We start from the raw sequence: 26,382 nt of genomic DNA, 5'->3' as shown, positions 1-26,382 counted from the left end.
TAGGAACAACATTTGCTCTTCTCCAGTCTTCTGGCACTTCTCCTGTTCTCCAAGAATTTTCAAAGATTATAGAGAGGGGTTCAAAAATTTCTTCTGCTATCTCCTTCAGTACTCTGGGGTGTAATTCATCTGGACCTGGAGACTTGAATTCATTTAGGCTAGCTAAGTGTTTCCTCACTATCTTTCTGTTTATAGATATCCTGGATTCTTCTATTCCCTTAATAGGACAGTGAATAACAGTTGATGTTACATTTCCTTTCTGAGAGAAAACAGATGCAAAATAGGAATTTAAAAGTTCAGCCTTCTCAACATCCTGTCTTACCATTTCATCATTTTCATCCTGTAAAAATCCTATAGCATCTTTGACTTTTCTTTTACTTTTGACATATCCCCAAAATCCTTTATTATTGCTTTTGACATCTCTTGCAAGCCTCAATTCATTTTCAGCTTTAGCTAATCTGATTTGTGCCCTGCAGGTTCTGCAGACAGCATTATATTCTTCTTTAGATATGCCTCCCTCTTTCCATTTTATAAACATTTTTTTCTTCCTTTTTAGCATGTGCTTAAGTTCTGTGTTCATCCATCCTGGTTTCCTTAACTGCTTCCTATTCTTCCCTCCTGTCCAAGTGACTTGTCCCCGAGTGGGATCAGCAGCCACAGCCAGACACCACCCTGGAGTGGCACCCGACAGCTACCTGCTGCACAAGCCTGACCTCACCATCAGAGGCTCCACTGAAGATCGAGGTAGCTGTCATAGTCACGCCCCTTCCAGGGTAGTCTGGTTTGTGGCACAGTGGGGCCACAACCCCCCCCGGCTCGCGCCATTCAGCCAAGACGCGAGCGTGACAGTGTGACAACTGTTTTTTCCAGCATAACAATGCACCATGCCGAGTGGCATTAGGTCCCCAAAAAGAAGTGTGAAAGACTGCTGGAAAGCATGCCAAGACGCATGACAGCTGTGATTAAAAATCATGGTTATTCCACAAAATATTGATTTCTTATTGTTTCTAAATGATTATGAACTTATTTTCTTAGCATTATTTGAGGTCTGCAAGCACTGCATTTTTTGTTATGTTGATCATTTCTCATTTTCTGAAAATAAATACAAAATTTAGTGCTTGGAAATTCGAAGACATATTGTCAGTAGTTTATAGAATAAAAGAGCAATTTACATTTTCCTCAAAAATATACCTATAAAGAGATAAATCAGACAAATTGAAAATTTTCCAGTGGTCTCTTAATTTTTGCCAGAGCTGTATATTGCTCCATATCTTGTTTAGTAGGGATAGACGCAATATGAAATACAAATCAATTGTGGCGTTCCCCATATCAGAATCCCCTGTGCCTGGGGAGGAGGGGTGGAAATTTTCTTTGTGAAGCAAACATTGCTCAATATGTGGGCTTCGGTGAGAACACAAGATTTGTGGAGCTGTTTTCTTGTGAGACCAACATTAAGAAAGGAGAAATTGCAGGACTTACAGTGCTTCTTTTTCCAAGCTGAGGCAGTAATGGCACTGGAGTGCGAAGATGAGCCCTTCGAAAAGAAATGCAGGAACATGAATTGCGACACCAATTGATAAGCACTGGCATGGAAGGAGAGTATGAGTGTTTTTATTTTAAAGAAACCTAACATGAGATATGAGAAAGTACAACTTTCAGTTAAAACAACATTCTGAAGATGAAAAAAGGTTTCTCCCGTGTGAATTCTCTGAAGTTTTTTAACAGTTAATTTCTATGTAAAACATTTCCCGCATTAAGAACATTAAAAAGGCTTCTCCCCTGTGTGAGTTCTCTGATGTCTGATAAGACTTGATTTATGGTTAAAACTTTTCCCACATTCTGAACAGGAAACTGGCTTCTGTCCTGTGTGAGTTCTCTGATGTTTGACAAGATATGATTTCTGGTTAAAACATTTTCCACATTCTGAACATGAAAATGGCTTCTCCCCTGTGTGAGTTCTCTGGTGTGTGGTAAGAGTTGATTTATGGCTAAAATATTTTCCACATTCTGAACATGAAAAAGGCTTCTCCCCTGTGTGAGTTCTCCGATGTCTGATAAGACTTGATTTCTGGTTAAAACGTTTCCCACATTCTGAACATGAAACTGGCTTCTGCCCTGTGTGAGTTCTCTGATGTTTGACAAGATATGATTTCTGGTTAAAACATTTTCCACATTCTGAACATGAAAATGGCTTCTCCCATGTGTGAGTTCTCTGGTGTGTGGTAAGATTTGATTTATGGTTAAAATATTTTCCACATTCTGAACATGAAAATAGCTTCTCCCCTGTGTGAGTTTTCTGATGTGTGATAAGAATTGATTTCTGGTTAAAACATTTTCCACATTCTGAACATGAAAATGGCTTCTCCCCCGTGTGAGTTCTCTGATGTCTGATAAGACTTGATTTCAGGTTAAAACATTTTCCACATTCTGAACATGAAAATGGCTTCTCACTTGTGTGACTTCTCCGGTGTGAAACAAGATATGATTTCTGGTTAAAACATTTTCCACATTCTGAACAGCAAAATGGCTTCTCCCCTGTATGAGTACTCTGATGTTTGACAAGATATGGTTTCTGGTTAAAACATTTTCCACATTCTAAACATGAAAAAGGCTTCTGCCCTGTGTGAGTTTTATGGTGGCTATCAAGACCTGCTTTACTGTGAAAACATTTCCCACATTCTGGACATGAAAATGGCTTCTCCCCTGTATGAATTCTCTGATGTTTGACAAGATATGATTTCTGGTTAAAACATTTTCCACATTCTGAACAGGAAAATGGCTTCTCCCCTGTGTGAGTTCTCCGGTGTGTGATAAGATTTGATTTATGGTTAAAACATTTCCCACACTTGGAACAAGAAAATCTTTTCTCTGTTGTGTGATTTTTTTGATTTTTTAGAAACGACTTTTTGAGGGGAAAATTATTTACATATTTTGAATGTGAAAATGGCTTCTTTGCTTTATCACTTTGTTTTTTAATGCTTATTTTGTGACTTAGATTTTCCTCAGGGATCGGTAATGAATCAGAAGGCAGGACCTGTTTCAAAGGATCAGATGGTAGATCTTTGCTGCGAATGGATGATGTTATTGGTAGATCTGGAGTAATGGCAATCACTTCAGTTGTATCCAGTGTAATCTCAAGATCATCTGATTTAAAAATTGAAGATGTCCGCTGTCTCTCTGATCTCCTGGTACAGTCATCTGCCAAGAATAAATACAATTATTATTTTTGAATTAAATCCTTGACATTTATATTTAACATTTCTACTTAAATTATCTGTAAAAATGCAAGTTATATTAAAAAAGTTTAATTATTCACCAAGACAATGACATTTCACAGTCTGATAGAAAACCTCATAGCATCAACCAGTAGAGCGTGGTGTTTGACTGTTTGTTCATTCTGCCTCCCAAATGTAGGTGAAAATATTGACAATAAAAACTTCTACTCATCTCACAAAGAACAAGCCCCACTCGGGTACATCATCTGCCAGAGGAAAAACAGAGGTTTCTGCATTATTAGTGACTCAAAGCCTCTTGTAAAGCAGCATGATTTCCATAAACCAATTCAGTAATATCTGCTCTCCCAAAGTCAAATCTTTCTCTGACTTCTGAGCCTTGCAGTATGCCCAAACCACATTCAACATCCATGTATTTGGCCTTACTATATTGAGAAGAACCCACTTATTTATGGTGTGTCTCCGGGAACACAATCTGGACACTATGTGATGGGTAATAAAATGGCAAATGTGCAATTTTCACTCTCCAACATCCACCAAGTGCTAATTTCCAGAAAGTGTCTGTGAAGTCAAAATAGTCAACTACTCCTATAGATTAATTCCCTGAGGGTTATAATTTCCAAAATTGAGCCACTTTATTGGGTTTTCTACTGCTCTGGTTTTCTATTTTGTCATATTAGGACTTCTGTAAATGGTGTGTCACATTTTTTCTGAGATCTGCTCCTGCAAAACCTTTCTGCCACCAGGCGCCGCCTTATTCATTCTGCAGGTGACGCTGCTGATGCAGGAGACATAGCAACCAGAAACTCTGGATGGCACAGGCTCTGTCCTTCCAATAAGATTAGGTTGCCTGGGACCTGTAGCACCATCCAGTCTAGCAGTATGGGATTGTGTGGTGTCCAACTGAAGTAATCTGCTTCCTGCTTCCTATTCTCTTCATACAGGTATATAGCTCATTCAACTAATGCATAGATCCTGCATGTCTCCACTCATTTCTATTCCATGTCATCAAGCATAGCTAATGGTATATAGTTTCTTCATCTATCTCTGCTTTGTCTCTTAACCCCTTCATGACCCAGCCTCTTTTGACCTTAATGACCAGGCCATTTTTTGCCAATTCTGATCAATGTCCCTTTATGAAGTAATAACTCTGGAACGCTTCAACAGATCCCAGAGATTCTGAGATGGGTTTTTCATGACATATTGGGCTTCATGTTAGTGGTAAATTTAGGTCGATAATTTTTGCGTTTGTGAAAAAAAATCGGAAATTTGCCTAAAATTTTGAAAATGTCTCCATTTTCAAATTTTGACTTTTTATTCTGTTAAACCAGAGTTATGTGACACAAAATAGTTACTAAATAACATTTCCCACATGTCTACTTTACATCAGCACAATTTTGGAAACATTTTTTTTGTTAGGAAGTTAGAAGGGTTAAAAGTTGACAGCGATTTCTCATATTTACAACAAAATTTACAAAACCATTTTTTTAGGGACCACCTCACATTTGAAGTCACTTTGAGGGGTCTATATGGCAGAAAATACCCAAAAGTGACACCATTCTAAAAACTGCACCCCTCAAGCTACTCAAAACTACATTCAAGAAGATTATTAACCCTTCAGGTGCTTCACAGGAACTAAAGCAATGTGGAAGGAAAAGGACATTTTAATTTTTCCAACAAAAATTTTCTTTTAGCATCAATTTTTTCATTTTCACATGGGCAACAGGATAAAATGGATCCTAAAATTTCTTGGGCAATTTCTTCTGAGTGATACTTCATATGTGGTCATAAACCACTTTTTGGGCGCACGGCATGGCTCAGAAGGGAAGGAGCGCCATTTGATTTTTTGAATGGAAAATATGCTGGAATATTTAGCGGTTGCCATGTCGCGTATGGAGAGCCCCTGTGCGCCTAAACATTGGAGCTCCCCCACAAGTGACCCCATTTGGGAAACTAGACCCTCCAAGGAACTTATCTAGATGCATAGTAAGCACTTTGAACCCCCAGGTGCTTCACAAATTGATCCGTAAAAAAAAAGTACTTTTGTTTCATAAAAAAAATTTTTTAGCATCAATTTTTTCATTTTCACATGGGCAGCAGGATAAAATGGATCCTGAAATTTGTTGGGCAATTTCTCCTGAGTACAGCGATACCTCATATGTGGTCATAAACCACTGTTTGGGCGAACGGCAGGGCCCGGAAGGGAAGGAGCACCATTTGACTTTTTGAATGGAAAATTGGCTCCAATCGTTAGCGGACACCATGTCGCGTTTGGAGAGCCCCTCTGTGCCTAAACATTGGAGCTCCCCCACAAGTGACCACATTTTGGAAACTACACCCCCCAAGGAACTTATCTAGATGTGTGGTGAGCACTTTGAACCCCCAAGTGCTTCACAGAAGTTTATAACGCAGAGCAGTGAAAATAAAAAATCATTTTTTTCCTCAAAAACTGTATTTTAGCCCACTATTTTTTATTTTCACAAGGCTAACAGGATAAATTGGACCCCAAAAATTGTTGTCCAGTTTGTCCTGAGTAAGCTGGTACCCCATATGTGGGGGGAACCACTATTTGGGCGCACGGCAAGGCTCAGAAGGGAATGAGCGCCATTTGACGTTTTGAATGGAAAATTAGTTCTAATTGTTAGCGGACACCATGTCGTGTTTGGAGAGCCCCTGTGTACATAAACTTTGGAGCTCCCCAACAAATGACCCCATTTTGGAAACTAGACCCCCTAAGAAACTTATCTATATGCATAGTGAGCACTTTGAACGCCCAGGTGCTTCACAGACGTTTATAACGCAGAGCCATGAAAATAAAAAAAACTTTTTTTCTTCAAAAAATGATGTTTTAGCCCACAATTTTTTATTTTCACAAGGGTAACAGGAGAAATTCGACTCCAAAAGTTGTTGTCCAGTTTGTCCTGAGTACGCTGGTACCCCATATGTGGAGGGAACCACTGTTTGGGCACACGTCGGGGCTCGGAAGGGAAGTAGTGACGTTTTGAAATGCCGACTTTGATTGAATGGTCTGTGGGCGTCATGTACATTTGCAGAGCCTCTGATGTGCCTAAACAGTAGAAACTCCCCACAAGTGACCCCATTTTGGAAACTAGACCCCCCCAAGGAACTTATCTAGATGTGTGGTAAGCACTTTGAACCCCCAAGTGCTTCACAGAAGTTTATAACGCAGAACCGTGAAAATAAAAAATCATTTTTTTTCCACAAAAATCATTTTTTTAGCCCCCAATTTTTATTTTCCCAAGGGTAACAGGAGAAATTAGACCCCCAAAGTTGTGCAATTTTTCCTGAGAACGCTGATACCTCATATGTGGGAGTAAACCACTGTTTGGGCACACGTCGGGGCTCGGAATGGAGGCAGCACTGTTTGACTTTTTGAACGCAAAATTGGCTGGAATAAATGGTGGCGCCATGTCGCATTAGGAGACCCCGTGATGTGCCTAAACAGTGCAAACCCCTCAACTCCAACCCAACCCCAACACACCCCTAACCAAAACGCTAAGCCCAACACACCCCTAACCCTAATCCCAACTCTAACCCTCACCATAAGACTAACCCTAATTCCAACCCTAACCCTAATTATAACCCTAATTCCAACCCTAACCTTATTTCCAACCCTAACCCTAATTCCAACCCTGACCCTATTTCCAACCCTAACCCCAATTCCAACCCTAACCCCAATTCCAACCCTAACCCCAATTCCAACCCTAATCTTAATTCCAACCCTAACCCTAACTCTAACCCTAATGGAAAAATAAAAATATTTTCTTTATTTTATTATTTGTGCCTACCTACGGGGGTGATAAAGGGGGGGATTCATTTACTTTTTTTTATTTTGATCACTGTGAAAGTTTATCACAATGATCAAAATGAATGAATGAATCTGCAGCACTGCAGATTCCGGTGGGCATTTTCCAAGATGGCGGCTCCCATAATCCGGGACGGCGGGACACCGGGACGGCCAGAGGGACATCGAAGGCACTGTGGAGGGTGACGGGGGATCGGAAGCTGGGGGGGAGCAGATTATGACAGCGGCGGTAGATCGCCACTGTCATTCGGCGGCGAGGGCAGATCGCCCTGTTAGCTGGTGGGGAGGGTCCGATCGATGTCTCCAGCGATGCTACTGCAGCATTGGCCATGGCTGGATTATAATATTTCATCAAATTTCATTGATGAAATATTACTATTGCTCTGATTGGCTGTTAAAAGTGAAATAGCCAATCAGATTGATCGTAGCACTGGGATGAAGCACAAAGCCCCCTGTACCTGCTAGTCGGGTGACGTTTCATTGACCCCGGTCACCCGTCCCGCTGGAGAGCTTTCAAGTCATGACACAGCATATGTGTCATTGGTCAGATTGGCACCGACTTTCATGACGCATATGCTGTGTCACTGGTCGGGAAGGGGTTAATGCTGTAAGGTCATATAACTTTGTCAAAAAGGTTTATGATCCATGAAGGCCTGAAAACTTGTTTGTCTCTCCATTTATTGGCTCCTGCTGTATTAACTTAGATGATTGATTGCTAACGAGGCAAACTAGTGATAGATGTAAGAGCAAGCCTCCTATGTATTCAGACATAGCTTGGGGATGCATTTATGTAGGGGTGCATTTATGTACATTTTTCAAAGTACCTTGCAATTATACATGGCAGTTAGACAGGGCAGGAGACAGGCAAGACATTTAAACAAACCTATTCCCAGTGCAATTGGTTTGCAACAAAAATTCACCATATGCATTTGCATCGTTTGTATCCTGGTTGCTGCATTCACACACATCCACCGTCCATGCATTAACTTTTTACACTCCATCCACATCAGCCCCTCAGTCCTCTCTTCTCCTATGTATAGAACTCACGCTCTTTTCACATTGCTAAACTGCACAGATCCATTCAGTACCACCATTCAATACAAGAAATCACAAATCACAACCATCTGCTCACTCTTTCTATTCTCCTTCTCCTAGTCGCAGGAGATCTCTCTCCCAACCCCGGCCCTCATGTTATAGTAAGTCGCACCCCTCTACAGGTACATTCAGAAACCCCTAAAATCTCATTAATATTCCCTGCGTGCCTTCTGTCTCATTTAATTGTGCCCTTTGGAATTCTCACTCAGTGTGTAATAAACTCTCCTTCATCCATGACTTATTCATTTCTGATTCTCTTAACCTTCTGGCTCTTACCGAAACCTGAATCCAGCAGTCTGACACCACTTCTCTCATATCCCAAGATCGGACAACAGAGTAGGTGGAGGCGATGGTCTGCTCCTATCACCCAAATGTACCTTTCAAGTTATCCCTAAAGTACCCTCACTTGTCTTCCCTCCTTTTGAGGTCCATGCTGTAAGACTCTACATCCCCTTCTACATGCGAGTAGTGGTTGTGTATCATCCTCCGTGCCCCTCCCATCAGTTACAGGATCGCTTTGCCACTTGGCTTCCATATTTTCTCTCCTGTGACATCCTCATCCTCATTATGGAAGACTTTAACGTCTCCATTGCTTTTCCCCTCTCCCCATCTGCTACTCACCTTTTATCTCTAACCTCCTCCTTCAGCCTTTCGCAGCTTACTAACTCTCCTACGCATGAAGTTGGAAACTCCCTCAACTTGTTCTTCTCCCAGCTTTGCTCAATGTATGATTTTACAAACTCCCCTCTCCCGCTTTCTGGCCACAATCTTCTTTCGTTCTCACTTAAGAACAGCCATCCCGATTAGGTCTCCCCCATTTTCCACACTTATAGAAATATACAGGCTCAGCACCACCCTACATCTCCTCCCTTGTTTCAGTATACCACCCTACCCACACCCTCCGTTCTGCTGATGACCTGAGGTTAGCATCCTCAATAATCAGAACCTCCCACTCCCGTCTCCAAGACTTTACACGTGCTGCACCAATTCTTTGGAATGCACTTTCCAGGTCAATACGATTAGTCCCCAATCCCCACAAGTTTAAGCGTGCCCTGAAAACGCATTTATTCAGACTGGCTTACCGCCTCAACACATTAACCTAATCTATCCCTGGGTGGCACAGTCAAAAGATTTACCATAACCAGGTTCCCCGCATCATGTTCCCACATGCTTTATGCATCCATTAGCCCTCTGTGTCTGTACTGTTACACACTTAACATTATGGCTGGTCCATACAATCAGGGCAACTGTTACCACCTTTCGTGTCTCCCCTTTTTCCTCATAGATTGTAAGCTTGAGAGCAGGGCCCTCATTCCTCTTGGTATTTGTTATAATCTATGTGATTATTGTTATTGTTAGGAGTCGGATTTCTGCGTTTACTCAGCAGGGATCCAGATCCTCACATTCTGCACTCTCTTCCTATTTTTCCACTGCAGAGGAGATTGCAGAGGAGATTGCCTTGCAGCAAATCTCTCCTGAGGCTGTTCTTCTGTCCTCTTACTGGGCATGCTCATGGGACGATCTCCCATTGGAGATCGGGAGTCATGTGCTCAGGTCCCGCTCCAGTTCTCATTGGTCCATCTCAGAGATCTGGAAGCGTGCAGAAGGTCCCGGCTACAATAAAAGGCGTACATGGCTACTAATCGGTCTCCCTCTTACCAAACTCTCCCCTCTCCAATCTGTTTTCAAAGCTGCAGCCAGGAACATATTCCTCCCCAACCGTTACACCGATGCCACCACCTTGTGCCAGTCATTACACTGGTTACGTATCTCTTCCACAATTCAGTATAAACTTATTACCCTCACCCACAAAGCACTCCATAGCTCAGCACCATCCTACATCTCCTCCCTCTTCTCAGTCTACCACGCTACCCATGCCCACTGTTCAGCTAATGATCTTAGATTAACATCCTCAATAATCAGAATCTCCCACTCCTGTCTCCAAGACTTTTCACATGCTGCACCAATTTTTTGGAATGCACTACCCAGGTTAATTCGATTAATCCCCAATACCCACTGTTTTAAATGTGCCTTATAAACACGTCTTCAGACTGGCCTAATGCCTCAACACAATAATCTAACTATCACTGTGTTGCCCATTCAACATTTTTACCATAACCAGGCTCCCCGTATCATGTTCTCATACACTTTATGCATTTAATAGCCCTCAGTGTCTGGACTGTTACATACTTAGGCTGACAACCTGTTCATGCAGCATTACATCAGGATGTCGTTAAACTAGAAGAAGTGGGGACGGGAAGAAAAACAGACACGAACATGAAGCCAGAAAAATACAGATGAAGGATATGAGTTGCAGCAAAGAAGACACAATACAACATACTCGGAAGGGAGGTAAGAATATTTCTAAAACAATCCACAGGGAGGATATTGGAACAAAACAAAATCCTCTAAATTGCATGCTCGCAAATGCCAGAAGCATGATAAACAAGATGGAAGAACTAGGAGCAGCAATATCTACGGGTAACTATGACATAATAGGAATAACTGAGACATGGTTAGATGGAAGCTATGACTGGGCAGTTAACCTACAGGGTTACAGTCTGTTTAGAAAGGATAGTAAAAATCGGAGATGATGAGGGGTTTGTCTTTATGCAAAGTCCACATGGGTCGAAATACATGGAGGGAAAAATAGTAACAAAATTCTCATTGGGGTCTGTTGCAAACCCCCAAATATAACAGAAACAATGGAAAGTCAACTACCAAGGCAGATAGATGAAGCTGCAACCCATAATGAGGTCCTTGTTATAGCGAACTTTAACTACCCAGATATTAACTATGAATCAGAGACTTGCGAAACCCAGAAAGGCAACAGGTCTCTGCTAATAACCAAGAAAAATCTTTCACAATGGTGCAGAATCCAACCAGAGGAGCAGCACTTTTAGACCTAATACTATCTAATAGACCTGACAGAATAACAAATCTGCAGGTCGTCGGGCATCTAGCAAATAGCGACCACAATATTGTACAGTTTCACTTGTCTTTCGCTAGGAGGACCTGTCAGGGAGTCACAAAAACACTGAACTTTAGGAAGGCAATGTTTGACCAGCTTAGAGATGCCCTTAATCTGGTTGACTGGAACAATGTCCTCAGAAATAAGAATACAGAAAATAAATGGGAAATGTTTAAAGGGAGTTTGCCACCCCATTTTTGGCCTATAAGCTGCGGCCCCTGCCATCAGGGGCTTATCTACAGCATTCTGTAATGTTGTAGATAAGACCCCCGAAGAAACCTGAAAGATAAGATAAAAAAAGAGTAAGATTATACTCACCCGGGCGTCCGGTCCGATGGGTGACGCCGTCCGGTCTGGCGCCTCCCATCTTCTAGAGATGACGTCCTCCTCCTTGCTTCATGCTGCACTCCTGCGCAGGCGTACTTTCTCTGCCCTGTTGAGGGCAGAGTAAAGTACTGCAGTGCGCAGGCGCTGGACTTCTCTGACATTTCCCGGCACCTGCGCACTACAGTATTTTACTCTGCCCTCAACAGGGCAGAGAAAGTACGCTTGCGCAGGAACGGAGCATGACGCAAGGAGGACGTTATCTCAAGAAGATGGGAGTTGCCGGACCGCACAGCGCCCCCCGGTTAGTATAATCTAACGCGTTTTTATAATCTTTCAGGTAACATCGGGGCCTTATCTACAGCATTACAGAATGCTGTAGATAAACCCCTGACGGCGGTGGCCGCAGCTTATAGGCCGAAAATGGGGTGACAGATTCCCTTTAAGAACATCCTAAATAGGCACTGTAAGCGGTTTATACCTTGTGGGAATAAAAGGACAAGAAATAGGAAAAACCCAATGTGGCTAAACAAAAAAGTAAGAGGGGCAATTAACAGTAAAAAGAAAGCATTTACACTACTAAAGCAGGATGGCACCATTGTAGCTCTAAAAAACTAAGGAGAAAAATACTTTATCTAAAAAACTAATTAAAGCTGCCAAAAAGGAAACAGAGAAGCATATTGCTAAAGAGAGTAAAACTAATCCCAAGCTGTTCTTTAACTATATCAATAGTAAAAGAATCAAAAGTGAAAGTGCAGGCCCCACAAAAAAATTGTGAGGAAAGAATGGCTGTAGATGAGGAAAAAGCTAATATATTAAACACCTTCCTTTCCATGGTATAAAGTAAAATGCTAGGTGAAATGCCAAGAGACAAAGAAAACCCAATATTAACCCCTTAATGACGGGAGCTTTTTTCGGTTTTGCGTTTTCGTTTTTCGCTCCCCTTCTTCCCAGAGCCATAACTTTTTTATTTTTCCGTCAATATGGCCGTGTGAGGGCTTATTTTTTGTGGGACGAATTGTACTTTTGAACGACACCATTCATTTTGATTGGGGCGAAAGGGGGGTGATTTAAACTTTTATGATTTTTTTTTAATTTTTGAAACATTTTTTTGTTTTACTTTTGGCATGCTTCAGTAGCCTCCATGTAGCATCCCATACTTGATCGGCTCGGCTATATATAGGCGATGCTCAGATTGCCTATATGTAGCAGAAATACAGCATTGCTATGAGCGCCGACCACAGGGTGGCGCGCATAGCAATCTGCCATCAACAACCATAGAGGTCTCTATGAGACCTCTGGTTGTCATGGCAACGAGTCGCGATACGCTCATTTCCGGCAGCACGCTGGAAGTACTAGTTAAATGCCCGCTGTCAGCGCTTGACAGCGGTATTTAACTAGTTAATAAGCGCGGGCGGATCGCGATTCCGCTCATGGCCATTGCGGGCACATGTCAGCTGTTTATAACAGCTGACATATCGCGGCTTTGAGGTGGGCTCACCGCCAGAGCCCACCACAAAGCAGGGGATACTGACTGCTGACTTACTAATCAGTCAGCGGTCAGTAAGGGGTTAAGGGTCACCACCCAAAAAGAGGTTTGAAACCAGTTAAATAAAATTTAAATAGATAAATTTCTTGGCCCGGATGGCATACACCCATGAGTACTAAGAGAACTAAGTAATGTAATAGACAAACCATTATTTCTTATATTTAGGGACTCAATAGCAACGGGGTCTGTTCCACAGGACTGGCGTATAGCAAATGTGTCATCAATATTCAAAAAGGGCTCTAAAAGTGAACCTGGAAATTATAGGCCAGTAAGTCTAACCTCTATTGTTGGTAAAATATTTGAAGGGTTTCTGAGGGATGTTATTCTGGATTATCTCAATGAGAATACCTGTTTAACTGCATATGAGCATGGGTTTATGAGGAATCGCTCCTGTCAAACCAATCTAATCAGTTTTTATGAAGAGGTAAGCTATAGACTGGACCAAGGTGAGTCATTGGATGTGGTATATCTTGATTTTTCCAAAGCGTTTGATACCGTGCCACACAAGAGGTTGGTATAAAAAATGAGAATGCTGGGTCTGGGGGAAAGCGTGTGTAAATGGGTAAGTAACTGGCTTAGTGATAGAAAGCAGAAGGTGGTTATAAATGGTATATTCTCTAACTGGGTTGCTGTGACCAGTGGGGTACCACAGGGGACGGTGTTGGGACCTTTTCTCTTCATCATATTTATTAGCGATCTGGTAGCAGGTTTACACAGTAAAATATCAATATTTGCAGATGATACAAAACTATGTAAAGCAGTCAATACAAGAGAAGATAGTATTCTGCTACAGATGGATCTGGATAAGTTGGAAACTTGGGCCGAAAGGTGGCAGATGGGGTTTAACAACATCAGGAATTATGACGTAATGTCTTATTGTTCTGTAGGGTTCGGGCTGAGGGAGGCGCAATTAGGTGTTTGTTGACGCTGATAGGCGGGGAAGGTGTGCTGTGATGCTGATCCCACAGAACTGGGGGGTGACCCACCTCTTGGCGTCGGCAGACACGAGACAGAGACAAGGGTTGTGTCCAATAGTTCAGATTTTATTGGCCGTTTTCTGGACGACGACCGTACTTCGTCACAGGATTAGTCCACACTTCACTTCTTACACAGACCCGGGTACTTTCTCTTCCTTGTATTACCGTTCATGGCGTCCTCTATGGCTCTTTCCCGCTGTGGCTGCCCTAGGCACTTTCACCACAGCGTTGCGCCCTTTAGAATACGCCGTCCACCTGAGACTCACAGTCTGTCTCTGTCCGCAGCCACTGTCCTTTTGGGTCACCCCCCGTGACCGTCTCCACTGTCAGTCTCTCTCTCTGAGGGCTCTTCTGCTGCCTCTCCTCACAGCAGACCCTCCTCTCTTGTGAGCTCCCCTGGCTGACTGCAACTTCCAGAACCTTCCCTGACCTCTTATACTCTCAGTCCTAGTAGCTCCGCCCACTATCACCTGCCAGTAACCTCTGACCATTGGCAGTGACCTTGACCCATGGCAGTTACACAGTCACCCTCCTACACTCCCCACTGCCCTCCAATGGTCAAACTACCACATAACACCCTTTTCTCTGTTTCTCAGCCTACACTGCGCTATCTCTCTGTCTCTCATTACAGACAGACCTGTCCGTCAGCTCAACCTCCCCACAGTTCAATCACACATACAGAGCTCTGCTGCATCATCTGGGTTTGGAAGTGACAGGCAGGCACAGATCACAGACATTCCCCTTCACTAAGCTGTGACCCCTCTCCCCTGCTACACAGCTGTGTAACATGAGACCCTAGCGTGCCAGCAGCAGCACAAAGAGCAGTTACGACCCTAAACTGGTTGGAAGCAGTTCTTGAACCACATATTCTCTTTGTCCTTGCAAGCTTGAATATCTTCACCCAGTTTTCGCAGAGGCAAGAAACTTACATTTTTGGCATCTGCATTGGTAGAGCTGCCCACCGGTGGGTTTTGAAACGTCGGCGACCAGAAGGAGCCAAGAAATGGATTTCGACCCAATCGAACCACTCAGCCACACCATGTTAAGGCCTCTTTCACACTTCCTGCAAACACTGATTTAACCCGAATTTCTTTCTGGGTGCCGGACAAAAAAAAAAAATCAATCTCTCTCTCTCTCTCGTGGATATGTATGATGGGTATATGGGCACGGGCCTATGGGATGGTGGATATGTATGATGGGTATATGGGCACGGGACTACGGGATGGTGGATATGTATGATGGGTATATGGGCACGGGACTACGGGATGGTGGATATGTATGATGGGTATATGGGCATGGGACTATGGGATGGAGGATAATTATAATTTGTTATAACTAACCACAGTTAGTTACTATGCCCGGGCAGCGTTGGGCTCTTCAGCTAGTCAAAAGATAAAGCTGAACTTCTTGCATCTAGGTTGAAACAGAATAATCTTCTTCATGATGATGTCAGTGTGTTATTACTGAGATAAGTAACACGTTAACACAATTTTTCACAGTTGATGGACCAATGGTGTACTGTAGCAATGTGAATGGCCTCTTTGAAGAGCTGAATCAAGAGTATTTTGTTGCAGATTGGCGACTTCCCAGAGAAGTTTGAAAGCAGTGCTGCATCACAATGGAAATATGAAACCATCAATCCCTATTGCTCACTCATGTCATCTAAAGGAAAGTTATGAAAATCTGTCATTTATTTTGGATGCTATACAATATAAAGCATCATTAATGGAATATCTGGAGATTTGAAAGTGATTGGTCTGCTAATGAGAATGCCAGGAGGTTTCACAGAATATTGTTGCTTCTTGTGTTTATGGGACAGTAGAAACACAGTAGAGCATTATGTTCGTCGTGATTGGGGACAGAGAAACATCTATGCTCCAGATAGAGACAATGTTCAGCATTATCCTTTAGTTGCTCCAACAAAAATCTTTCTTCCTCCACTACAGATAAAGTTGGGACTGGTTAAAAACTTTGTGATCGCCATGGGAAAGACAAATTCATAAGGGTTCCAGGACATTTCACAGAAATTCTCCAGCATTTCACCAGCAAAGCTGAAGGAAGGGGAATTTGTTGGTTCTCACATCAGAGAGCGTATGAGAGATGATGTGTCTGAAGGAACTCTAAATGATAAGGAATTGAGATCTTGGAAATGCTTCAAGTGGATCTGTGAAAACTTCTCAGGAAAACAAAAATCTCCAGAATATGTTGAAGGTGTTGAGGAACTGCTAAATGCATACCAGTGTCTTGGATGTCGCATGTCTCTGAAAATGCACTTTTTTACATTCACATTTAGATTTCTTCCCTCGAAATCTTGGGGATGTAAGCGATGAACAAGGCGAGCGGTTTCACCAGGACAGTAAAGTAATGGAGCACCGCTACCAGGGTTTCTGGAATGACTCAATGATGGCAGATTACTGTTGGTTGTTATATAGGGACAACCCTGAAAATCATATCGACGACAGTCTAATGTCAAGCACTTTTAATTTCTGCTCATATTTTGAAATTATTTTGGTTCAATAAAAGCTGTTTTGTAAGGTGAAGCATTTTTTTCTGATATGTAGATTTCTGACTTCTTAATGTCACCAGTATATTTCCTATACCTTATAATAATGATGCTGCTCCATGGAAACTATACGTGCTACAGAAAAACTATATATATTAATGAAATCAGGACAAAAATATGATTCAGAAAAGTACAAAGTCACCTGCGAGGATTACAAAAAATATGCTTTTGTAGACCTGTGATTTATGACGTGGAGTCAATAATCCATGAAACCAGGGCTCGAGTCATTCCAACACATCTCCTGCAGGTGTGAATAAATGTATATTACAGATATCAGCCACGCACAGCTTAGAGATATATCATGGCACAGGTGTAATGTTTTATGTAGTTTCTCACAATCCTGTTTGAAGTTAGTCAATTTTAAATTGAAAAGTCAGGATAAAGGGAAACTCTGTTGTTATTGTACAGAAATTCACACTTGGCCTCACTGCACATGTAATGTTACTGATCATAAAAGTGAAGTTTGGCCAGAAAGACTGGTCCTGGTCTTGTAGGAACCATATGAGACATTCAGCAGCAGAGAAGGGAGAGAAGGTAGATTCATCCAATAAGATATCAGGGTTCTAGGAAGCCAACAGCATCATTACCATACACTTTCTCTTAGAGGCCCATCTTAATATTTTTCTTCAAGTGATTTTCTAACTTGTCAGCACATTCTACGTACACGGTCATTTGGCTTTGTAGTTTACAGATCTGGGCAGGTAATGGTCAGCGTCTTCTAATCTAATGGTGATCACACAATGACTGAGAAGAATCTGTGACTTCTCTATATTTAGTGGTTACTACTCACCTGACCGGTTATAAGTAGAAATCTCCTCTTTATGTCGCTCATCATTCCTCACATATGTCTCTGTAGCATTAATATAGGTCAGCTCGTCACTCTAAAATAACGATAAAAGACTAAGACTAAGCACAAGACCTTTACCACCATCTAGACATCATAGGGGAGATCACATGACACCTTCTCTCCATCTACCTGATGATTCTGAGGAACATTGGGATCTTCTTGTTTACAGTCCTGTGGAAGAAGAGGACGGGGACATCTCTCTGGTGTTGTCCTCTTACTGGATAGATCTGGAGGAAACACATACAGGGACTGAATACATTCTTTACATACAGATAATTATAGGCCGTGTGTATTTAGTCCTGTCTATTACCTGGTGATGTGAGGGGCTGGGGAACCTCCATCATGACGTCCTTATACAGATCTTTGTGTCCTTCTAAATACCCCCACTCCTCCATGGAGAAATAGACTGCGACATCCTGACACCTTATAGGGACCTGACACATACAATGATACCGTCATCCCCCGATCCCGTCATAGCATTATTGTATAATTTTACAGCATTCCCAGCAGTGTCACCTCTCTAGTCAGCAGCTCAATCATCTTGTAGGTGAGTTCTAGGATCTTCTGGTCATTGATGTCCTCATGTATCAGGGGGTGAGGATGAGTCCTTATGATTGGGCTCAGGGGTCTTCCCCATCCCTCAGACACAGGGTCCTGACAGCGCTCACTAGAGGTCTTCTTCACTACTGTGTAATCCTGGTTATGGAGAGACACATTAATAAATCTCACTACAGACATTTCCAGAGTCCTCACCTCTCCAGTTCTGTCCATCTGTTATTCCCATAGATAAGAATGATGTAATGTGACGTCATCAGAATCTCTCACCTCTCCAGTAAGCCGGAAGAGGATCTCTAGGGTGAGGTGTAATATCCTCTCCGCCATCTTGTCTCTGTCCATATCCATCCTTGATGGGTAAATCAGGAAAAGTCTCTTATATAGAAGATCTCCACTGAGAGGATCCAATATCGTAGAGACCTGAATGAGAAGATGAGCCAATGTAACATCATAAAAATCCCGTATAACAATTGTCATGAAAATATGAACATTTTCCAGGGGTTCAATTACACCTCCAGAACTTTCCACTGCATTTACTGGGACTGACACGCTGCCCTTCCGCCCATTAGGTTTGTACCGTACACACAAATAGCTGCAGTCTCTCTCCACCAGCACTGTGTAATTCTATCCCACTCTTTCCCCCCTCCCTCGGGAACGTGTTTGTGATCAGCTCACTCAGCCAAGAGCACATGGTTTTGAAAATCCTTTTGTTCCTTAACCCCTTTACTCCCAAGGGTGGTTTGCATGTTAATGCACGGGCCAATTTTTACAATTCTGACCACTGTCCTTTTATGAGGTCATAACTCCGGAACGCTTCCATGGATCCCGGTGATTCTGACATTGTTTTCTCGTGACATATTGTACTTCATGATAGTGGTAAAATTTCATTCATAAAACTTGCATTTATTTCTGAAAAAAATGGAAATTTGGCAAAAATTTTGAAAATTTTGCAATTTTCCAACTTTGAAATTTTATGCGCTTAAATCACAGAGATATGGCACCCAAAAAACTTAATAAGTAATATTTCCCACATGTTTACTTTACCTCAGCACAATTTTGGAACCAAAATTTTTTTTAGGAAGTTATAAGGGTTAAAAGTTAACCAGCGATTTCTCTTTCTTTTTAGGGACCACATGACATTTAAGGCACTTTGAGGAGTCTATATGATAGAAAATACCCAAAAGTGACAACATTCTAAAAACTGCACCCCTCAAGGTGCTCAAAACCACATTCAAGAAGTTTATTAACCCTTCAGGTGCTTCACAGGAATTTTTTGAATGTTTAAAAAAAAAAAGAACATTTACGGTAACTTTTTTCACAAAAAAATTACTTCAGATCAAATTTTTTTATTTTACCAAGGGTAACAGGAGAAAGTGGACTGCAAAAGTTATTGTGCAATTGGTCCTGAGTACGCTGATACCTAATATGTGGGGGGAACCACTGTTTGGGTGCATGGCAGAGCTCAGAAGGGAGAAGTAAAATTGGCTGGAATTCAGTTCGGACGCCATGTCTGCTGATGTGCCTAAACAGTGGAAACCCCCCACAAATGATACCATTTTGGAAACTAGGCCCCCAATGAACTTATATAGATGTGTGGCGAGAACTCTGAACCCCCAAGGGCTTCATAGAAGTTTATAATGTACAGCCGTAAAATTAAAATATCATATTTTTTCCACAAAAATGATCTTTTCACCCCCCAATTTTTATTTTCCCAAGGGTAACAGGACCCCAAAAGTTGTTGTGCAATTTGTCCTGAGTACGCTGATACCCCACATGTGGGGGTAAACCACTATTTGGGCACATGGCAGAGCTCGGAAGGGAAACAGCGCCATTTGACTTTTTTGGCTGGAATTGAGATCGGACGCCATGTTGCGTTTGGAAAGCCCCTGATGTGCCAAAACAGTGGAAACCCCCTACAAATGACACCATTTTGGAATCTAGACCCCCCAAGGAACATATCTAGATGTATGGTGAGAACTTTGAACCCCCAGGTGCTTCATAGAAGTTTATAACGTAGAGCCATAAAATAAAAAAATCGTATTTTTGCCCCCAAATTTTTATTTTCCCAAGGGTAACAGGAGAAATTGGACCCCAAAAGTTGTTGTGCAATTTGTTCTGAGTAGGCTGATACCCCATATGTGGGGTAAACCACTGTTTGGGCGAATGGCAGAGCTTGGAAGGGATGGAGAACATTTTGACTTTTTCAACGCAGAATTGGCTGGAATTGAGATCAGACGACATGTCGCGTTTGGAGAGCCCCTTATGTGCCTAAACAGTGGAAACCCCCCAATTCTAACTCCAACCCTAACCCTAACACACCCCTAACCCTAATCTCAGCCCTAACCCTAATGGGAAAATGGAAATAAATACATTTTTCTGTTTTAGTATTTTTCCCTAACAAAGGGGGTGATAAAGGGGGGTTTGATTTACTATTTTTAGCGGGGTTTTTGTCATGATCACGTGTGTCAGGACACAGATATTTCCGCAAGGCGGACCCATAACACACGTGACCCTGGATACACCGCCTCCAGTGGGGCGCATTTAAATAATAATACGTGCAGGTGGATACGCCGCCTCCACCTGGCGAATTTAGGTATTACACGTTAATAAACATTCTGGAAACCCCGCCTCCAGTATGGCGAATTTAAATAATAAGGGGGACCTGGGAAACATTAACAATGGTGGGCCCTGCAATAGGGAAAAGGGAATTGGAGACCTCCTGAGCTCCCCTGAGCCAGTGTCCCTGCACTCCTAACGTTCCCTATGCCGGTTTCGCACCGGGCGCCGCACGCGTACCTCAACGCCCTTGCTCACCCTGAACCTAAACCCTCACTAGGGAATGGGTCGGTGCGGAGACTAATCCCACCACTGCACTAATAACACACATGAGGAAAGAGACAATACAGGGGAAACACCACTTAGCTTTGCTCTGTTGCGTGCGCTCCTAGCAACAGAGCCCACCACCTGCGTGCGTCTTCTCCTCCACCCGGATCCATCACCATAACAGGACCCTTCACCTTAGTGCAGCCTTGGAGCAGAGTCCAACACCAGTTGCAGCTGCTTAGAACCAGAGTCCCAAGGATGAGTTCAGCTGCTGACACGAAGTCGAGCATGCTTGAGTCCAGCTCAGCGGCCAAGTCCCACATGGTGAGTGCCACTCTCCATAGTCGCCACTCCACCAGCCCATGCAGACACTTCCCGCTGACACCATCACTGCGACTCCACCACGCCATGCCAGCCCTTCGTCCAGACACCATAGCTGAAACACATCCCCCCTGGCTAAGCTGCGCAGGACTCCTCACCAGCTCCATCCTTCCTCCAGCCTCTCCAAAAACAGAGTGAACACAAACTCATAATATCACAGGCAGTGATTGCACACCTCTAGCACACCTTTATAGGGTGTAACACCTGATACATGATTAAGTGCACAAAACCTAAAGTGCAATATCAAAACCACCACCGGGGACAGTCAAGACACCTTGGAACTTTCCAAAGTAAAAAAAGTTCACCCAGTGATTTAAAACTGTCAGATCACTTCAGATCATGACAGTACCCCCTCCTTAATGAGGGGCCTCTGGACCCTCAAGACCACCCCTCATTAGGGAAACACCTACAGCGGGGACGCCCAGACCCTGAGTTCACCTCACCATTTCCTGACACTTCAGGTTTATGACAAACGCACCGCTGGTATTGGCAATACATGTTCATTTTGGAGGCACCACTCCTCTCCACAGCGCCGACCTGGGGAACGAGATTATGTATGTGTATGTATGCTAAGAGCTGATCAGACTCCACAACACATTTCCAAGATGTTTTTTGGTGGCACACATACACGCTCGTTCACACACAGGTCCGGACCTGAACGTTTATTACACACATTCGTTTGTCATTTTTTGGTGAACTCACTCTGGACTTGACAACAGAGGCGTCCCCCTGTGTCACCACACTCACACCCCCACTATTCACCAAGGGACACACCCTCCAACCCTTTCACCATGAGGACTGCGCCTCCTAGGGTTGGTCAATGGCGAGGGTAGAGATCTGTCCCTACTCCCCCGCAGCACACCTGCTGCACACACCAGGAGGAGAAGGGGACCGGGAAATGGAGGAAATATACTCTCGCTGGTCGCCTCCACACGACCAGGAGGGCGGCTTCTTCGATGGCATAGAAGATATGGCGTAAACCCCGCGGACTATCACACCAGTCAGCTCACCACAGGGGCGTACCCCTTCACCTCGGGGAATACCAGGCAGCTCCGTGGGGCACCATTCCTCCCACCTGCCTGGGTGCGCCCGCATGCATGAACCAGTCCCGCTCCCCAGCAGCGACTCTAGGGGGTTTTAGTACCATAGCCGCAGGAATATGGAGGAAAATATATATACTCGCTGGTCGCCTCCACACGACCAGGAGGGGCGGCATCGGAGATTTGGCATGAGCCCCGCGGACTATTCACCAATCTGCTCACTACAGGGACGTACCCCTTCACCTCAGGGAATACCAGGCAGCTCCGTGGGGCACCATTCCTCCCACCTGCCTGGGTGCGTCCCCTGTATGAACAAGTCCCGCTCCCCAGCAGCGACTACACACCTAGTCTGCTCACCACAGGGATGTACCCCTTCACCTCGGGGAATACCAGGCAGCTCCGTGGGGCACCATTCCTCCCACCTGCCTGGGTACCTCCCCGTGCGAGAGCAAGTCCCGCTCCCCAGCAGCGAATCTAGGGGCTTTTGCCAGACCGAAGCCGCCATTTTTTTTTTTCTCTGGTTATCTGAGCAGAGGCCCCAGACCGTGATAACTGCTGCTGCAGCGGCTCTAAACACCTTGCCGCTCCCCACTCACATCAGTGAGGCCCGGCAGCAATTACCACAGGTCTCCACATGGCCAAAGCTCACCAGAAAAAAAAAAACTGTAGGGCCTGTGATAATGTCATGATCACGTGTGTCAGGACACAGATGTTTCCGCAAGGCGGACCCATAACACACGTGACCCTGGATACACCGCCTCCAGTGGGGCGCATTTAAATAATAATACGTGCAGGTGGATACGCCGCCTCCACCTGGCGAATTTAGGTATTACACGTTAATAAACATTCTGGAAACCCCGCCTCCAGTATGGCGAATTTAAATAATAAGGGGGACCTGGGAAACATTAACAATGGTGGGCCCTGCAATAGGGAAAAGGGAATTGGAGACCTCCTGAGCTCCCCTGAGCCAGTGTCCCTGCACTCCTAACGTTCCCTATGCCGGTTTCGCACCGGGCGCCGCACGCGTACCTCAACGCCCTTGCTCACCCTGAACCTAAACCCTCACTAGGGAATGGGTCGGTGCGGAGACTAATCCCACCACTGCACTAATAACACACATGAGGAAAGAGACAATACAGGGGAAACACCACTTAGCTTTGCTCTGTTGCGTGCGCTCCTAGCAACAGAGCCCACCACCTGCGTGCGTCTTCTCCTCCACCCGGATCCATCACCATAACAGGACCCTTCACCTTAGTGCAGCCTTGGAGCAGAGTCCAACACCAGTTGCAGCTGCTTAGAACCAGAGTCCCAAGGATGAGTTCAGCTGCTGACACGAAGTCGAGCATGCTTGAGTCCAGCTCAGCGGCCAAGTCCCACATGGTGAGTGCCACTCTCCATAGTCGCCACTCCACCAGCCCATGCAGACACTTCCCGCTGACACCATCACTGCGACTCCACCACGCCATGCCAGCCCTTCGTCCAGACACCATAGCTGAAACACATCCCCCCTGGCTAAGCTGCGCAGGACTCCTCACCAGCTCCATCCTTCCTCCAGGCTCTCCAAAAACAGAGTGAACACAAACTCACAATATCACAGGCAGTGATTGCACACCTCTAGCACACCTTTATAGGGTGTAACACCTGATACATGATTAAGTGCACAAAACCTAAAGTGCAATATCAAAACCACCACCGGGGACAGTCAAGACACCTTGGAACTTTCCAAAGTAAAAAAAGTTCACCCAGTGATTTAAAACTGTCAGATCACTTCAGATCATGACAGTTTTATGCTTGGCAGCTGTCATACGCTAAGACGCTTTTTATTGTAAAAATAGTTTTTGCATCACCACATTTTGAGAGCTATAATTTTTCCATATTTTGACCCACAGAGTCATGTGAGGTCTTATTGCGGAACATGTTGACGTTTTTATTGGTACCATTTTCAGGCATGTGATATTTTTTGATTGCTTTTTATTCCAATTTTTGGAATGCAGAATGAACAAAAACCAGCATTTCATGAATTTCTTTTTGGCGGTGGCATTTACACCGTTCTGCGTGTGGTAAAATTGATAAAGCGGTTTTATTCTTTGAGTCAGTACGATTACAGCGATACCTCATTTATGTCTTATTTTATGTTTTGGCGCTTTCATGCAATGAAAACTATTTTATATAAAAAATAATTATTTTTGCATTGCTTTATTCTGCGAGCTATAAATTTTATTTTTTCGCTGATGATGTTGTATGGCGGCTCGATTTTTGTAGGACAAGATGACGTTTTCAGCAGTACCATGTTTATTTATATGTCTTTTTGATCGCGTTATTGCACTTTTTGTTATGCGGTATGATGATAAAGCATTGTTTTTTGCTTTGTTTTTTATTTTTTAAGGGGTTCACTAAAGGGGTTAACTAGTGGGACAGTTTTATAGGGCGGGTCGTTACGGATGAGGAGATACTAAATATGTGTACTTTTATTGTTTTTTTTATTTTCAAAATTGAATTTATTAGGGAATATTTTTTTTTTTTGTTAATTAATTTAGGGATTTTTTTACAAATTATTTTTACACGTGTTTTTTTTTTAACTTTATTTTATTGCCCCAGAGGGCGACATCACTGTCTAGTGTCAGATCGCTGATCTGACACTTTACACAGCACTGTGTCAGATCAGCAATCTGACAGGCGCTGTTGCAGGCTTTCTCAGCGTCTGCTCTCAGCAGGCACTGAGTAAGCCACCTCCCTGCAGGGAAGGAGACCCTTGGAGCAGCGCAACAAATCGCGCTGCTCCGGGGGTCTCAGGGAAGCACGCAGGGAGCCCCCTCCCTGCCCGATGCTTCCCTATACCCCCAGTACACTCCGATCATATTTGATCGCAGTGTGCCAGGGGTTAATGTGCCGGGGGCGGTCCGTGACCGCCCCTGACACAGAGTGACTGACGGGTGTCAGCTGTGATAATCAGCTGACACCTGGCCGCGATCAGCGGCGCTCCCCTTGTGAGTGCCGCTGATCGCGCTGGACGTACTATTCCGTCCTTAGGACTTAGGTCCTAGATCACATGGATAGAATAGTATGTCCAATGTAGGAAAGGTTTAAGGACCAAATATAATGGCGCAGAATATTCATAGAAGAAGGAAACTTTATATTTCTGGAAACTGCAAGGTTAGAGCTATCCACAGGTGGGTTTTAAAGCTTTGGCGCCTATCCGGAATCAAGAAAAGGGTTCCAGACATCCACTAGCCCGCAGGTAGTTCATGTTTGGTATCGAAAATAGGTATTAGACCTACCGGTAATGATGTTTCCAGGAATCTATCCTGACAGCACCATGGAGGATGTCCTTCTCCTCCTTACAGAGACATGAAATCACACAAGAGGTTAAAAGGTACCGTCCCACCCCCTTTTCCTCAGTGATTTAACGAGTACCACAGCGTGGATAATGCTAATAACACTTTAATGACAAAATCATATTACAGCATATGACATAACATGAACAGGGAGGGAACTACCCGTGCTGTCAGGATGGACTCCTGGATACATCATTACCGGTAGGTCTAATACCTATTTTCCAGGATGTCCACCTGACAGCACCATGGAGAGTACCAAAGCACCTCCTCAGGATGGGATTACTGCCTGGTGAACCTTTCTCCCAAATGAAGTCTGTTGACCAGATAGGACATCAAGCTTGTAGTGCTTGCAGAATGTGTCAAGTCTGGCCCAAGTTACTGCCCTACAGATTTGATCCATTGAGGTGCCTGTTTGCTCGGCCCAAGAGGCAGATTCCACCCTGGTAGAGTGGGCCCTTAGGGTATCTGGCGGGTTAGCTCCTTCAGACTGGTAGGCATTTGAGATTACCGAAGTAATCCATCTTGCGATGAATGCCTTAGAGGCTTTTTTCCCTTATTTTTTCACCCAAAAATGATGAAAAGGTTTGGGTCAATACGCCAACTGTTAGTGGCCTCTAGATAGTCTATGACGGCACATCTCACATCCAGAGAGTGGAGATTCTGTTCCTTCTCATTGCGAGGGTTGTCACAGAAGGATGGTAACACTATCTCCTGGCTTAAATTTTGACTAGAGGCTACCTTCGGAACAAATGCCAGGTCTAATCTCAGGATTATATGGTCTTCTCTGATTTGGAGATATGGATCTCTGGTGGACAGGGCCTGGATTTCACCAATTCTCTTAGCCGTAGTGATGGCTACGAGAA

At 43.8% G+C, this 26,382-nt stretch overlaps 2 protein-coding genes across 5 annotated transcripts in view; both read right to left on the bottom strand.

The window, feature by feature from the left end:
- Window positions 1–26,382, bottom strand: part of LOC141047234 (uncharacterized) — a 659,661-nt gene that overhangs the window by 205,703 nt on the left and 427,576 nt on the right. The window lies entirely within an intron of this gene.
- Window positions 1,596–23,765, bottom strand: LOC141047239 (uncharacterized). Its single transcript, XM_073542225.1, has 7 exons — window positions 23,720–23,765; window positions 18,211–18,360; window positions 17,902–18,081; window positions 17,696–17,819; window positions 17,515–17,612; window positions 17,329–17,419; window positions 1,596–3,198 (listed from the first exon to the last, which is right to left on the bottom strand). Exons 1-7 carry the CDS (start codon window positions 23,726–23,728, stop codon window positions 1,763–1,765), a joined length of 2,088 nt encoding a protein of 695 aa, XP_073398326.1. The 5' UTR covers window positions 23,729–23,765; the 3' UTR covers window positions 1,596–1,762.

This window comes from Dendrobates tinctorius, unplaced genomic scaffold (genome assembly GCF_039654945.1).
Source record: "Dendrobates tinctorius isolate UK_male_01 unplaced genomic scaffold, ASM3965494v1 ptg000126l, whole genome shotgun sequence".
NCBI classification, from domain to species: domain Eukaryota; kingdom Metazoa; phylum Chordata; class Amphibia; order Anura; family Dendrobatidae; genus Dendrobates; species Dendrobates tinctorius.
This window is presented reverse-complemented; position numbering and strand designations above follow the sequence as displayed.